The 17,705-nt window shown below is 36.1% G+C and overlaps 1 protein-coding gene across 3 annotated transcripts in view; it reads right to left on the minus strand.

Annotated features, from left to right (window-relative positions):
* The window catches only part of LOC114025634 (vacuolar protein sorting-associated protein 13A-like), a 282,189-nt gene that overhangs the window by 75,936 nt on the left and 188,548 nt on the right, over positions 1-17,705 (minus strand). For all 3 annotated transcript variants that reach the window (XM_027839101.1, XM_027839103.1, XM_027839102.1), the window contains exons 51-52: positions 9,198-9,326; positions 2,730-2,863 (exon numbers count right to left, since the gene is read on the minus strand). In XM_027839101.1, coding sequence (XP_027694902.1) covers positions 2,730-2,863; positions 9,198-9,326 — 263 coding nt within the window. The remainder of the gene's footprint in view (positions 1-2,729; positions 2,864-9,197; positions 9,327-17,705) is intronic.

Here is a 17,705-nt window from a genome sequence, read left to right on the forward strand (position 1 = left end):
CTAACTCCAATATTAAATAAATTCTATGGAATAATAGGCAAAGAAGGGATCCTACCAAACTCCTTTTATGGAACAAACATGGTACTAATACCTAAACCAGGAAGAGTAAAAACTAAGAAAACTGTAGACCAATTCATTAATGAATATGAATGCAAAAATCCTAAATAAAATACTAGCTAAAAGATTTCAGTGCAAAATATAAATTCATGATTTCACAGTGAATCCTCTTATGGTGTGTTGTATACATGGAAATGTTCTTTTTTTAATCTGTATTTAAGTTCAAAATGAATTAAAAATTTTACAAACAAACAAATATTCTAAATTGCTCTTGGTTGCTCTCTCTCCTCTTGGGAAATACACTAAGTATCCCCTAACTAGGGTGCTTTTTACGGCTCTTTTCATCTCTTAATTATTCAACTGATTTACATCAGTTAGATTTCAGTATAAAATCATCAGAATTGGTGTCAATGTCATTTCTTCCATCCATATTCAATTTTTCACCATCAATAACTCATTTAAATAGAGCAAACTTACTTTGATCTATGCTCTAAAAAATTGGTCCTGTACATACAGCCTTTATTCAGGACATAAGAAAATGTCATTTCTTGTTTGTTAAAATATAATCAACTTCATTTTTTTGTAATATTATTTGGCATTTTACAAGTCCAGTATCTTCAAATCCTCTTCTAAAAGAAACTAGATATCTAGGTTTGAGGTTTCTGCATAGCTTCTGTTTTTGGTCTTTCTCATTCCTTACACCTCTGATGCACATTTTTACTATCCTCACTTATTTCTACCTTTGCCCTCAAGTCAATGAGTATCATAGTATATGCTGACTTAATTTGGAGGGGTTTTTCAAGTTATTTGTACAATTTCTCTAATTCATATTCATTTGGATGTTGATGTATATAAGCTGCAATGATTTTCATAGGGGTATTATCATAAATACTTATAAGCACTGTACTTTGAGATCACTAAACATCTCATTAAAAATGTTTCTTGTTGCCTTCGAAGATACAATAAAACTTCACCAATTCCTTTATTTACTTCTCCACGGAGTACCTATGAGCCAGCTTTTCATTGAGCTATAAAATGTCTTCTAAAAATCATGTGATTCTTAGCACTCTCTTTCCCTCTGCCTATACCACTCAACTACAATAAAGCACTGGAGGAGGACGTAGTAGAGGTCTCTCAGATCATGAAAAGGCCTTCATATAACTCTTGTCACCCCTCAAGCTATCATCTTATTTCTCTTCTCCAGTCCTTACCCAAACTCCTAGAAGGCAACATCAATTGCCATCATCCCCATTTTCTTACTACACCCCCTCAATCTATTCTTAATTGTTGTCATTTGACTTCCGATCGTATCATTCATCCGTCAGTTCTATCTTAACTGCTAAATCCTTAGTCTTCATTTTATTTACCCCCACCCATGTAACTTTTGACAATCATCCCTCTCTTTTCCTGGACTCTTTCTCCTTCCTTGGCTTCCACAATATTATTCTTAATTTTCTTACAACCTGCAGGATTATTCTCTTTCAGCCTCTTTACTGGATCATCATCTTGCTCTTGCAAATTGTAGGGGCACCCCTCAAAGATCTAACCTGTGCCTGCTTGTTTTCTGTTTCTACATCCTTTCCCTTACTGACTTCAATAGCACCTGTAGATTCAATAATCATCTTTATATATGACTCCCTCTCCCTGATCTCCAAGTCTTGCTATAATCTTTCTTAAACTCAAGCCCTATGTTACCAATTCCAACCTAGATGCCCCATAAGCACTTTTAGATGTCCTACGGGCATGTTCAATACAATTTATTCAAAATGCAACATGTTTTACCCCAAAATCTATCCCTCAAATTTCACTATTTTTGTTCAGAGTACCACCATCCTTCCATTTAGGCTGGGTCACAACCTCGGAGTCATCTCTCTCTCTCTCTCTCTCTCTCTCTAACACACACACACACACACACACACACACACACACACACACAAACACACATCATGTCATTTCCCTTCTTAAAAATTATCAGTGGCCCCATTTGACTTCTAAGATTAAATACAAAATACTCACTCTGGTATTAAGCAATTTTTAACAATCAAGCTCCCCCTTAGCTTTCCAATCTTCATTCATCTTACTCTCCTGTCCACATTCTCCACTCTCATTAAACTGGTCTATTAGCTATTCCTTATATACATCATCCATTTCCCATTTATATGACTTTACACAGTTTGCCTGCATATCTTGCCTCATAATTCTTAACTTCCTTTCAAGCACAGATGAAGCAGTACCTCCTTCTACACAAGTCCTCTCCTATTAACCTCAACCATTAGTATTATTAGTATTCTACACTTCTAGAAATTACTTTGCATATACTTGCATATATTTTCTTATCTTTGTACATATTTTCCCCTTTCTCCAGGAGAATGTAAACTTCTCAAGGGCAAGAACCGTTTCATTTTTCTTCCTACATGCCTAGTCAATAGTAAAGTGTCTTGCACAAAATAGGCACTTAATGAAAATCTGCTGAGCTGAATTGTTGAATCTGGCAAGGAACTATCTTTCCAGAGTTCTCTCAAACTAACTTCCTTTTTCACAAGTCTATGATCCATCATTAATTAAACATATTTCTTTTACTCCATCTTACTTTCAAAGCCTTAAGGGATTATGATTACAGAAAATGTCTTCTGTAACAAACCAGACAGCACGTATATTTATGAATAACTTACCTTTGTTTATATTCAACGATCTCATCCTTGGTGTGATTTATTAAAAGGAATGTAGCAGATCCATCATGATAATCCATAAATGTAATAACTGTAGAGTGCTCAGCTATGTTAACTTGTACTACAATTCCTCCAAGCTATCAAATATAAAAACAAAATATTCTGTTACTGTCAATGACAGCACTGTGAACAGGACTTCCAAGATGCTGGCAGTATAGAAGCTTGTGAAACATGCTTAAAAACCCACTGAAAAAATGAGAACAGAATAACATAAAATAAAATTGCTAAAAAAAAATTCACAGGAGAAAATGAAAGTATATTTTAAAAAAAAAACCAAAACCAAAACAAAACAAAAACAAAAGAAAAAGTCAATAACAAAGAACAGATTTTGGGGTCTATGAACCAAAAGTAAAAGCATGCTAGAAGAAATAGCACATGAAATTCCAAGGTTTCTTCAGCTGGATAACTGATGGATTCCAAAGATTTTTTAAAAAGTTAAAATTAATAAGAAAATCAAAAGTTAAATTAAAAGAAGGGTCTCATAAATAACACTGAATTTGAAGCTAGAAGATCTGTTTGATCTCTCACTTTACCTTATTAGCCACAGGCAAGTTATGTAACTTCTCTGTGACTCAATTTTTCTACATAATAAGGGATTTGGACTACATGACTTCGCTATAAAGTTCTCTTCCAAGTCTAGCATCTATACTACTATTAAAACAAATTATAGGAGGAAAGAAGGCTAGAACTGAATATTTATTAAAGAAATAAACGAGAACCACTATCACTACAGAATAACAGTAAACTTCAAAATCACTGAGCAGAATTAGAAGTTTGTTGCTTTGTGGCAACTGAAACCACACTCTGAACATAAGTAACTTGGAAAGAGACTGAGAAACAATGTAGATAATAGTTAACAGAGAGCAGATGCCAAGTGCTGTTTTCTGCTTCTTCCCACTGAGACAAGCATCTGTGCCACAACAGACCTGGACCTCTACACATTAAGAAGTTAATCAACTCATCTTTAGAACATTCCTAAAAGGCTAATGCTGTCATTAAATTTAGCTGCAAAAACCAAGAAAAGCTGGAAACTTGAAATATGACATATATAAAATTGAAATACATGGGTCATGAGTCTAAATCTGGAATCAAAATGACTTAAGAATTAGTGAGTCATAGTTATACAGTAGTTTGTCAGAAAAACATCTTAGGAGTTTTGGTGGACTACAAATTCAATTCAAGTCAGCAGTATAATGTGTCAACAAAAAATGTTGGCTTGCATTGAGAGGCATAAGGAAGTGATAAACTTGCTTTGGTGAGAGCACATGTTAACTACTGTGAGCAGCTTTGAGTGGCATAGCTTAAGAATGAGTGCCCAGAGGAGCACCATAGATAGTGAAGGGTCTTGAGAATCATTTGAAGGAATTGGGGGTGTTCAGCATAGAGAAAAATTCAAGGAGAACACGGCAACTGTATTTATATGCAGAATTTTGATAAGATGGTCAATTATTGTGGTTCAAGGTAATTGAGATTACAATAAACTTTTTTCCTTTCTCAGTCAGTGTACTAAGCACTGGAGACATGAAAAGAAGAAAGCAGTCACTGCTCTCAAGGAGATTAGTCTGTTAACAGAAATGAAAATAAATAGTAAAACAATTTGAAAATTAAGTATTCTGTAGGTCACAATCAGTATAATTGTAATGAGAAGGCACTATATAGAGGTTAACAGTAAGTGACTGATACATCAAAACAAAATATCACACCTCCCCCCAAGTTTTAATCCACCAAGAAGCATGTATTAGCATGTGTCAAAAACACTGTGCTAAATGATGGGGATATAGAGACAAAGATGAAATAGCTCTTGTACTCAAGGGGATTATATTTCATCAAAAGGAACAACATATACAAAATGTATAACTGAGTAAGTACAAATTAATTTTGCTGGGGGGAGGGGACTGGAAGTTGGGGGAAATCAGAAATGGCCTAATATAGGAGGTGGTGTTTAAGCTGAGCTAATTTAAAGGGATAAGGATTCTTTCTAAGACGCAAAATTGAAGAAGTACATTCTAGGCATGATTAGATGGTCAATGCAGAGGCAAAGAGATAAGAAATGATAGTGTTATGTGTGAGGAAGTTTAAGAAGGCTAGCTTAATTGAACCAAAGGTTTTGAAAAGGAGAGTGATGTGTGATAAGCCTAGGAAATCAGGCAGAAGTCTTCACATGCTTAAAAGTAGACATTCCCCTACCTCACCAAGGGATCTGAGGCCTGTTGGATATCCTCAACCTGAATTAGTCAGTCTGCTGAGATAGTTTTACCGAGGTGTGGTCACTACACATGCTACAGCTTCTTGGAGCTACAGGTCAAAGTTCAGTGATAGGTGGACACCAAAGGTGGATGAGCAGCCCTGAAAAGGGCCAGGAAAGCCTTTATACCAACCAGAGGTGCTAGTCCGCCAACACTACTCTCCAACTCCCTCAGACTCAGACTTAAGTGTCATCCTCAAGTCCTCACAATCTTTCACACACATTCTCCCCCATATCAAATTTGTTGCAACGGCCTATCAATTTCACCTTTGTAACATCACTCTAATATGCCCCCTTCTCTCCTCTGACACTGTCATCACTCTGCTGCAAGCCCTTATCACTTCATGCTTGCTGGTGGGTCAGCCTGCCTCAAGTCTCTCCCCATTAAATCAAAGTTATTTTCCTAAAGGGTTAAGTTCAACCATGTCACCTTCCCAACCCTCTCATCCCTATTCTATAAACTCCAGTGGCTCCCCATCACCTCCAAGATCAAATACAAAATCCTGTTTGGTCTTCAAACTCCTTCATAACCTGGCCACACTCCCACATCCAGTCTTCTTATATCTTACTACCCAACATGTACTCTTTGATAAAGTGACACTGGCCTCCTTGCCATTCCACTAAAAGACACTCCTTCTCTCACCTCCCAGCATCTTCTCTAACTGTCCCCAGTTCTTGGAACACTCTCCCTACTCATCTTCACCTACTGACTTCCTTGGCTTCCTTCAAGTTTCACACTAAAATGCCATCTTCTATAAGATACCTTTCCTAAATACTCTTAATTCTAGTGCCTCTTCTCTTAATTTTTTCCTGTATATAGCTTGTTTGTAAATATTTGTTTGCTTATTGTCTCCCCTACTATACTGTGTGTTCCTTGAGAGTAGACTATCTTTTGCCTCTTTTTCCATCCCCAGTGTTCAACACAGTGCTGGGCACGCAGTAGGTGCTTAATAAATATATACTGAATGACGGAGCCACCATCGTTTTCTTGTACCTTCACTTGGCTCTAAAGAATATCCTCTAATAAATTCCATTTGGGGGCACAGCTAGATGGCGCAGTGGATAGAGCACCGGCCCTGGAGTCAGGGGGACCTGAGTTCAAATCCAGACACATAACACTTACTAGCTGTGTGACCGTGGGCAAGTCACTTAACCCCATTGCCTAGCCAAAAAAAACCAAAACAAAAACAAACACACACACAAAAAATTTCATTTGGTCACCTAAGTCTTGTTTATGGACTCTTTCTACTATTCTCCTCATAATCACATAATCACTAACTTGGAATGGCATTTGCCTCCAAATGTAGGAATAGAAATGGATAGGAAAAAAATAATCAAGTCTGTTTCACATTTAAAAACTCCTCAATCTCAAATAGAACCCACTTTTTTTCACTGTTGTACTGAGTGGCTTTAATTTTGTAATGTTTGAGAGAAGCTTAGGCTACATATATATATATATATATATATATGTATACACACACACACACACACACATACATATACACACACACATACAGCTGAGAATCTCTTACACAAAGATTAGAAATGAACCTGAGGGAGACTATAGAGAGAAAAGAAGGACCAGGTCAGGGCCACAGGATGCACCTGGTACACGTAGGGAGTAAACACAGGTATGTTTACAGGATATATTAGGAAGTCTGAGGCATACTGTTTCCCCCTGAAAAGTGACTTTACATCATATCTTAAGTTAATCTAATATATACTCTTTTAAGTTAAAGTATGGATTAATAGATAATGTAATAAAAATTGTGTTGTAGAAATGTACAGAATGCATACATGAAAAGAAGAAATTCTGAGAGAAATGGAAATAAGAATTTGGATGGGGGGCGGGGATGAAGAGAAAGGGGTTTCTATCCAAAGGGCTAAGCTACTAAGCCAGAAGTAAGGGCAGGGATATGAAAGCACCAGGGAGCCTGGTGGATTTCCAAACACACAGTTACACAGCTCTCTAACACACAGAGATCCTAAGTGGTCAGCATGATAAGTAGCTCATGGCAATAATACCTGTAGGAGGCATAAAGTGAAACAGATGGACCTGGGCAGGGAAAGCAAGAGTGTGTATTATATCTGTAGACTTTCTTTGCTACAAAAATAGTCATGTGAAAGAGCATTTTTAATGCTACCACAGGTAAAAACAAACTAAAAAGTATAATGTGCCAACAATGCTATAATTCACTGGCCTGACAGAGCAGGAGTGATTCTCACATCTGCAGATTCTATTTGCTGCAAACTGATTATATAAAAGGGACTTTTAAAACTAGAACAAGTGGGAAAAAAAACCACACACTAACAAGTATAATGTGTCAAGAATAGCTTGAATCACTCATCATATTCCATGATAAACAAGAATTGACTGTCAGTTACAGTGACATGATTAAGGAATGTAAATCCTTAATTCATCTCAATCTCTGCAAGAGGAACATGACTATAATCTATTCTGGTCAATTATCAAGTTAGCTTTATTATCCCTAGTGATGGCATGGCATGGTGGGTAGAGTGGGCAGAAAATGAGGAGGATGTTGGTCCTGGTCCTGCCTCTGACCCTGGCTATGCATACATATTATGTGTGACCCTGGGCAAATCACTTATTTTCTTACTGCTCTTGGAAACTCACTAAAACTGTAAATTGCAGAAAAGGTAAAGACCTGCACTGATAGAAAAAGCTCCTCACTGGGAGCTCTCCACACCAATGAAATCACAAGTAATATATTATGACAACTGACTATATCTTGGCAAGTGCCTGGCAATCACTATAGCAAAAATCAGTTATTGAATTTTTTCCTTGTTGGAACTTGACTAACATCAATAAACATAAACATTTTCCCATATAAAAGAACAACAACAAAAAAAAACTTCATATGAAACTGTGAGTTGCTATGCTTGTAATGGGCTGGGTTCGGTGGTGGAGGAACCTAGGGATAACTCCAAGGAGGGCACTGGCTGCCTCTGCAGGGCTGTCCTCTTCCACCCATGTGCTGGGCAGCATCTTGCAGATCCCCAAGGGATTGAGCCCTGGGCCCAAAGGCAGGGGTGTGGCCCTGAGGCCTTGGCCTGCTGCCTGCTAGCCTGACCTTCCTCCTTTTCTGATTCATCGCCTGCCTAAGGAGGAAGAAAAAGAAAGACGTGGTCAAGCTGCCTCAGCACTCTTCAGTTAAAGTTCACTCATTCTCAGAAGCGAGGAAAAAGGGGGTGATGATCCTGGGTTTTGGACATTTTTTGAGTATCAAGCACTTTATCAGTAGAGATAATGGCAAAATAAACTGAGGCATAAAGAGTTTTTCAGCCTCTACTGCGAGGTAAATCATGGCCCCTAGAGACTGATATTTTGTAAATATTTTTGGCTTTATCATCTATTTTTTTGTTTAACATAGACCAGTTCCTTTACACAAAAGATTATACATTGGAGTTTGGAATATCTAGTGCCTTTTCATAAAGTGTATTTCTATTTTCAAAAATTTAATCATAGAGAATATCACATTTTTATTACTCTTAGAAAACATTCTAGTTATGTGGCCTCCATGAACGTTTTCAATATTAATCAGCAAACAATGAATTAAACAACTTCCTATCTAACCCTAATTAAGATATTACACATTCTTCACTAAAATGTTATAAATAATAAGTTTTTTAAAAATACTACTTAAAACAAGCAACAAGAAAAAAATAAATCTCCTTTACATTAACTTATATAAACTATAAAGGGCTTTTACATGTAACCTCTAGGAAGCAATATAAACTCCCTCTTTTGACCTTAAAATATCTTCACATCTTGTCTCCAATCTACCTTTCAAAATGGCTAATTATCATTTAGTATGCCCATTCATGCTCTTTGATTTCCAAGTTTGCTTTCTTGCCATCTCTCAAACACACTATTCCCATCTCCCATTTTGGTATCACTGTTCAGAAGCCTATCTCACTCTCCCCACACTACTATTATAATTAGGATAATAATGCCATGTTTGTGAAGTTAGATTTTTTTCAAAATACCCTATGAAATACTGGCAAGTAGTACCAATCTGTTTCATTTTTAAAGAGGGACGAAAAAACACATATGAAAAAATAGCAAACATTATACTATTGTTTTTTAAGCCAAAGGAAGAATACTACACAGTAATTTCTCTAATAACTTTTTAAGAGTCACTTACTTTGTTGCCTAGGTTCAATAAAATACAATTTTCTTGTTTGTTCAAATGTATCTTCTTTGGAGGATCTTCGCTGTTTTCAACTTGAATCAGCAGTTTATTAGAAGTTGTTTCGGGCCAAAAGGGGATACACTAAAAGGAAAAGAAAATATTTATGAACATATATATATATAAAATAACCAATAACTATTGTCTACAAATTAATATGCTACACGTGCTAAATTAAAAAAATTCTAATAATTTTTTACAAATTTAAAAATAGAGTCCGAGCCAAGAGGGTAAAGGCAGGGACTTGCCTGAGCTCTCCCAAATTCCCCTTTGAAAAACTTTAAAATAACACCCCCAAAAAGAAGCAATAAAAGGAGAAGGTAAAACAATTCTCCAGCCCAAGAGAATGTAGAAGGTCCAACAGGAAAGGTCTGTCTCCCTGGGGTTAGAGTAAAGCACAGTCCAGTACAAGTAGTGCCTCAACAAACTAGTAGTAGATTGGGCCACAGCAAGCCAATGTAGGCTCTGAAGGTGACTCAATCTGTGTTGGCAACTTTCAGAGCTCTCAGCCCACAGAGGATAAGGTGGTGGGACAATTGGTCAAGAGGAGATTACTACGGACACTTTGCTGGCACTAGGGATAGGACTCTGTTGCACTGCCCATACAGGAATATGGGTGGCAGGCTAAAATCACAGTCCCAGGGTGATGAGGATGGAGCTCACAGTTTCAGGGTAACTGGGATTATAGTCAGAGTCCCAGGGCTGAAAAAAATATGTGGTATCTCACAGACTAGGACACAGGCTAGAAGAGCAGTAAATACACCTCTCCTTAGATCCTACAATCTTTTTAGAACTGAAAACTTTGAGATCACCAGAATTAACTCTGAAAACAGCAGCACAAAAAACCTAAAGCTTGAGACAGTGCCCCCTCCATCCCAGGAGCAGTGCCCAACATCAACATAAAGGCAAAAGGTGAGAAACAGATTGGAAAAATGAGCAAACAACAGCAAAAAAACCTGAGCACACAAAGCTATTATGGTGACAGGGAAGATAAGACAGAAACCCAAAGACACCAAAATCAAGGTAGCTACATGCAACACCTCAAAGAAAAATGTGAATTGATCTAAAACACAAAAAGAATTCCTCGAAGATTCCAAAAAGGGTTTTAAAAATCAAATAAGAGAGGCAGACAGAAAAATGGGAAAAGAAATGAGGATGGGGAGCCAAGATGGCAGAGTAAAAGCAGTCACCTGCTTGAGCTATCCCCCAAACCCCTCCAAATATCTGTAAAAAATGACTCTAAACAAATTCTAAAGCAGTAGAACCCACAAAAACACAGAGTGAAACAATTTTCCAACCCAAGACAACCTGTATGGTTAATTGGAAAGGTCTACTGCACCAAGCCTGGAGAGGAACACAGTTCAGCATGGGCCATGCAGGTAAAGACTGGGCCTCTGTGAACCTGGAACAGGCCTCAGGGGACTGAACTGCAGACAGCTGTGATGGTTTCCTGACTTCTCAAACCACAAATGCCAAAGACAACTTAAAAGGTCAGTAGGAAAGGTCTGTCTGACCTGGGTGAGAGAGGAGTTCAGTCCGGCCCCAGTCCTGGCGCAGCCCTGGGGTGGCGGCTGCTTCCAGAGCTCTTGGCCCATAGACAGAGGGGATCGAGTGGCTGATCAGAGGGGGATTGCAGGGAGAAAGCATAAGAATAAATGTAGATTGCCTTAAAATGATAAGTATTATTTATCTAAAACCATCAGCAAGCATTGTCTATAATGAGGATAAGCTAGAAGCCTTCCCAATACAATCAGGGGTAAGCAAGGATGCCTATTATCATTATTTATTTAATTATTTAATTTTGTATTATTTATTTATTATTTAATATTGTACTATAAATGTTAGCTATAACAATGAGAAAAAAATAAATTAAAGGAATTACAATAGGCAATGAGGAAATAAAACTATTACTGTTTGCAGATGACAGGATGTTATATTTAGAAAGTCCTAGAGAATTAAAAAAAAAAACTACTTGAAATTATTAACTTTAGCAAAGTCATAGGATACAAACTAAACCCACATAAATCATCAGCATTTCTATATATTATCAACAAAGTCCATCAGCAAGAGATAGAAAAGGAAATTCCTTTTAAAATAATTGTAAACATATAAAACACTTGCGAATCTACCTGCCAAGACAAACCCAGAAATTATCTGAACAGAACTATGAAACACTTTTTCCATATAAACAGGCTCAGCAAATATAATAAAAAAAGACAATTCTACCTAAATTGATCTATTTATTCAGTGCCATACCAATGAAACTATCAAAAAAATATTTTATAGAACTACAAAAAAAATAACAAAATTCATCTGGAAGAACAAAAGCTCAAGGATATGATAGGAATCGATGGGTAAAAACCACGGAAGATGATGGTCTAGCCATACCACACCTCCAACTATAGTAGAAAGTGAAAATTATCAAAACAATCTGATACTAAGAAATAGTTGTGGATCAATGGAATAGATTAGGTACAAATTACATTATAGTAAATGACCATAGAAATCTAGTAGATGACAAACCCAAAGATCTAAGCTTTTGGAACAAAAACTCATTATTTGACAAAAACTGCTGTGAAAACTGGAAAACAATATAGTAGAAACTAAGTATGGACAAAAGTCTCACACCAAAAACCAAGATAAAGACCAAATAGGTGCATGATGTACATATAAAGTGTTACACCATAAGCAAATTAAGAGAGCATGTAATAATTTATCTGTCAGACTTACGGATAAGGCCAGAATTTAGGACCAAAGAAGATACAGAGAGCATTAAAAACATAAAGTAGATAATTTGGATTATACAAAATTAAAAAGTTTTTGGAAAAACAAAACCAATGCAACCAAAATTACAAGGAAAGCAAAAAACAGGGAAAAATATATAGAGAACTGAGTCAAATTTATAAAAATATAAGTCATTCCCCAACTGATAAATGGTCAAAAGATATGAACAAGCAGTTTACAAAGTAGTCATATGAAAAAATACTCCAAATCACTTGATCAGAGAAATGCAAATTAAAAACAACTCTGAGGTACCACCTCACACCTATCAGGAAAATGCTGGATGGTGTAGATAATGTGGGAAAACTGGGACACTAATGCCCTGTTTGTGAAGCTGTGAACTGATCCAACTATTCTGGAGAGCAATTTGGAACTATGCTCAAAGGGCTATAAAACTGTGTACACCCTTTGATCCAGCAATACGACTACTAGGTTAATAACCCAAAGACATTAAAAAAAAAAAAAGATAAGTATCTATTTGTACAAAAATATTTACAGCAGCTCTTTTTGTGGTACCAAAGAACTGGAAATCAAAGGGATGCCCGTTAGTTGGGGAATGTCTAAACAAGCTGTGGTATATGACTGTAATGGAATATTAATGGGCTATAAGAAATGATAAGCTAGATGATTTCAGAAAAAACTGTAAAGATTTACATGAACTTATGCATAGTAAAGTGAACAGAACCAAGAGATCATTATACACAGTAACAGCAATACTGTTTGATGAAGAACTGTGAATGACTTAACTATTCTCAGCAATACAAGGATCTAAGACAATCACAAAGAACTAAAAATGAAGCATACTATCTTCCTCCAGAGAAAGAACTGATATTAATTGAATACAGTCTGAAGCATGCTATTCTTTACTTTCTTTCTTTCATTTCTTTTATTCAAGTCTTCTTATATAAAATGAAATATGGAAATGTTTTATATAATTGCAGATGTATAACCTGTATCTGATTGTTTACCATCTCAGGGAGGGGAGAGAGAAGGAAGGGATAGAATTTGGGACTCAAAAATTTAAATAAAAATGTTTTAAAAAATGGAAAGCATAGGAATAAATAGAGCTTTGCTTGAAAAGATAAGTACTATTTATCTAATAATTAGCAAGCGTTATCTATAACAAGGGTAATCTAGAAGTTTTCCCAATAAGTTCTAGGTGAAGCAAGGATGCCTCATTACTACCATGATTATTCAATAACGTACTAGAAATATTACCTATAGCAGTAAGAGAAGAAAAAGAAATTAAAGGAATTAGAATAGACAATGAAGAAACAAAACCATCACTCTTTGCATATAATACGATGGTACACTTGGAGAGTGCTAGACAAACAACTAAAAAACTAGCTGAAATAATTAACAACTTCAGCAAAGCTGCACAATGTAATAATAAACCCACATAAATTATCAGCATTTCTATATATTACCACAAAGTCCAGCAACAAGAGATAGAAAGAGAAATTCCACTTAAAATAACTACAAACAATATAAAATCCTTAAGGCAAAGGCAAGAACTATATGAACACAATTACAAAACACTATTCATGCTAATAAGGTCAGATCTGAACAACTGGAAAAATATTAATTACTTACGGGTAGGCCAAGCCCATATACTAAAAATGACAATTCCAGCTTAGATTCTTATGATCTAGCCATGGGCTTAGATTCTTAAAATCTAGCCACCGCTCAGAGTCTTACAATCTAGCCAATAGCTCACTAATGTTCAGACTCCTTAAGAGTCTGCCCAATATGATGGATATTCTAATAAACCTTGTCTTTGGCTGAAAGAAGGCTTGGGTTGAATTCTTTCAGGCAGGATCTGTGTGTTGTGATTTTGGGGTCTGCGCAACCCTAAATCCCTCAACCTCATCAAGGTGATGCCCATCAGTTGGGGAGTAGCTGAACAAGTTGTGGTATATGATTGTGATGGAATGCTGTTGTGCTATAGGAAATGATGAGAAGAATTGTTTCGGAAAAGCTGGAAAGACTTACATAAACTGATACAGAGTGAAGTGAGCAGAACCAGAAGAACACTGTACACAGTAACAGCAATATTATACAAGGAATAACTGCAAATGACTTAACTATAAGCCATTCTCAACAATACAACGATCCAAGACAATCCCGAAGAACTCATGATGAAAAATGCTATCCACCTCCAGAGAGAACTGATAGAGTCTGAATGCAAACTGAGGCATACTATTTCTCTCTGTTTTCTTCCATAAAATGACTAATATGAGAATATGTTTTACATGATTGTACATGTACAACCAATATCAGATTGCTTACCATCAAAGGGAGGAGGAAGGAGTTTTGTTTCAGTCATGTCCAACTCTTCATGACCCTATTTGGGATTTTCTTGCCAAAGAGTGGTTTCCTATTTCCTTCTCCAGTTCATTTTACAGATGAGGAAACTGAGGCAAATGGGGTTACATGACTTACCCAGGATCATATAGCTAGTAAGTATCTGAGGCCAGATTTGAACTCTTGAAGATGAGTCTTCCTGACTACAAGCTCAGTGCTTTAGCCACTGTACCACCTAGCTGCCCCAAGGGAAGGAGAATTTGGAACTCACAATTTTAAAAAACAAATGCTTAAAAATGCTTTAACATGTAATTGGGAGGAAAAATAAAATATTATTTAAAAAAAGAAAATTGTTGTGCTGTAAGAAATGACAAACATGATAAATATGTAAAAGCATGGGAATATTTACAGAACTAATGTGAAGAAATGTAAGCATAGCAAGAAAATAATATGCAGAATGACTAAAATAATGTAATTGCGAAGAATAACTACAAAAAAATTTAAAAATGAATCTTGCAAAATCACAAAACACTGCTCCAAAGAAGAAATATGAGAAAATACCCCCACCATGCCCCTTTGGAGAGGTGGGAGGCCCAAGGATATATTAAATTGCATATTTTCAAAATTTATTAATTGGTTTTACTGATTTTCTCATTTTTGCTTTACTTAAAAATAACATTTGTACAGGATAGCCTGTCTAGGAGGGAGGGAAAAATGAAGGGAGAATGAAACTTGCGGAAATTTTGGTGATGTAAAAGCAAAATATATCAATAAAAAGTTTATTTTAAATAATGAAAATAAAAATGACAATTCCATCACTAATTCAGTGCCATACTCAAATGTGAAAAAATTATTCTACACAGCCAGAAAAAAACAGTAAGAAAATTCATCTCAAAGAACAAAAAATCAAGACTGTCAAGGGAATTAACGAAAAAAACGAGAAGGTCACATAGCAGTACCGGATTTCAAACCATATTATAAAGCAATAAACATCAAAACAATCTGGTACTGGTTAAGAAATACAGTGGCTGAATAGACTGGGTGCACAATACACAGAAGGTAACGACCAGAGTAATCTAGATCCAAGCTTCTGGGACATGAATTCACTATTTGACAAAAATTGCTGGGACATCTACAAAGCAGTCTGGCAGAAACAAGGTATAGATCAACATTTCACATAATATACCATATATAAAAACAAAATGGGTATGTGATTTAGACATAAAGTGTGATACCACAAGCAAATTACAGAAGCATGGAATAGTTTACCTTTCAGATCTATAGAGAAGGGAAGAATTTATGACCAAACATGAGATAAATTATAGGGTGTAAAATGGATAATTGTAATTAAATGAAACTGAAAAGGTTTTACACCAACAAAACCAATGAATCCAAGATTAGAAGGAAAGCAGAGAAGGGGAGGGTGGGGGGGGATGTTTACAGCAAGTTTCTTTGATAAAGGCTTTGTTTCTCCAATATATAATAGAAAATTGAGTCAAATTTATAAGAATTTTAAGTCATTCCCCAAATGATATGAACAGGCAGTTTACAGACAAAGAAATCAAAGCTATCTATACTCATATGAAAAAATGCTCTAAATCACTATTGATTAGAGAAATTCAAATTTAAACAACTCTGAGTTACCACCTCACAACTATAAGATTGGCTAAGATGACAGAAAAGAAAAATGACAAGTGTTAGAGGGAATTCAGGAAAACTGGGACACTAATGCACTGTTGGTGGAGTTGTAGACTGGTCCAACCATTCTAGAGAGCCAAACTATGCCCAAAAGGCTACAAAATTATGCATAATCTTTGACCTCACAATACCATTACTATGTCTGTATCCCAAACAGATTAAAAAAAAAAAAGTAAAAGGACTTATGTATAAAAAAATATTTACAGCAGCTCTTTTTGTGGGGGTAAAGAATTAGAAATTGATGGGATGCCATCAATTGGGAATAGCTGAATAAGTTGTGATATATAATTGAGATGGGATACTATTGTGCTATAAGAAATGATGAGCAAAATGCTTTCAGAAAAACCTGAAAAGACTTATATGAACTGATGCAAAATGACATAAGCATGACCAGAAGAACACTACATGGTAACAACAGTATCATATGATGATCAACTATGAATGATTTGACTGTCCTCTGCAATGCACAGATCCAAGACAATTCCAAAGGACTCCTCCTGAGAAAGAACTGATGGATTCTGAATCATATCAAACCATACTAATTTTTTATTTTTTTTTGGTTTCTTTTGGGGGGGGGGGCTGTGTTTTTCTTTCACAACAAGACTAATATTGAAATATGTTTTTCATGACTGCACTTATATAATCTATATCAAACTGCTTGCCTTCTCAGGTAGGAGGGAGAGAAAGAATTTAGAATTCAACATTTTAAAAAATTAATATTAAAAATTGTTTTTGCATGTAACTAGAAAAGAACTAATCTAAAATTCTACAAATAAATTTTTGTTTTGTTTTATTTTTTGGTGAGGCAACTGAGGTTAAGTGACTTGCCCAGGGTCACACAGCTAGTGAGTATCATGTGTCTGAGACAGGATTTAAACTCAGGTCCTCCTGACTCCAGAGCTGGTGCTCTATCCATTGCGCCACCTAGCTGCCCCTTAGAAATAAAATTTTAAAAAAGAAAACTTTCCTTCAATATCACCATAGTCCTTATTTGTCTTTCTTTGTTTCTCTCTCTCTCTTTTTTTTTTTTACTGATATAGGATGGAAACAGTTGGAAAATGTTGTAAAAAATCTACATGTGTCAAAACCTGGAACATAGATGGGACACTGATCTGAGGTGCAGTACAGACTTAAGACCAACAAAATAGCACTAAGTGTAGATGACAGCTAGGATCAGTCAAGACTCACAAAAATCCTACACGCTCAATGATTTAGAAAATGAATCAGAGGTCTGGATACAAGAGAGGAATAGGATGGCAATGGAAGAAGTAGAGAAGAGATGTCCATATGCCAAAGGTGAAAAGGTTGGTATTAGGTCAGAATTGGGAAGACAAGCAGAAGCTAGAAGACTAACAGCAGCAGCCAACACATACACTTGATCCAGAATCCAGTTAGTCACATAAGCCTGAATCAATTAAATAGTTTCGTAGGCCCTGAGTATGAAAGAGGTCCAAAATCCAGGTAGATAATTTGGATAACAAGAATTCAAAACTGTAAGCAAGGACACTGGGAAAGAGTAAAGTCAGATACCCACAAAAGAAGACTAGCCAAGATATATGGAGCATGATGGCAAAGAGGAGCTAGTTGGTAGCTAGTAAATCCTCAGAATAAGGAACAGAACAGGTAAGAGTCAGACCATTGGGGGGTGGGGGGGAGCATTGTAAGAGAGGATGGAGAGGA

This window comes from Vombatus ursinus, unplaced genomic scaffold, assembly GCF_900497805.2.
Source record: "Vombatus ursinus unplaced genomic scaffold, bare-nosed wombat genome assembly UNPS02014832.1, whole genome shotgun sequence".
Classification (NCBI taxonomy): Eukaryota; Metazoa; Chordata; class Mammalia; order Diprotodontia; family Vombatidae; genus Vombatus; species Vombatus ursinus.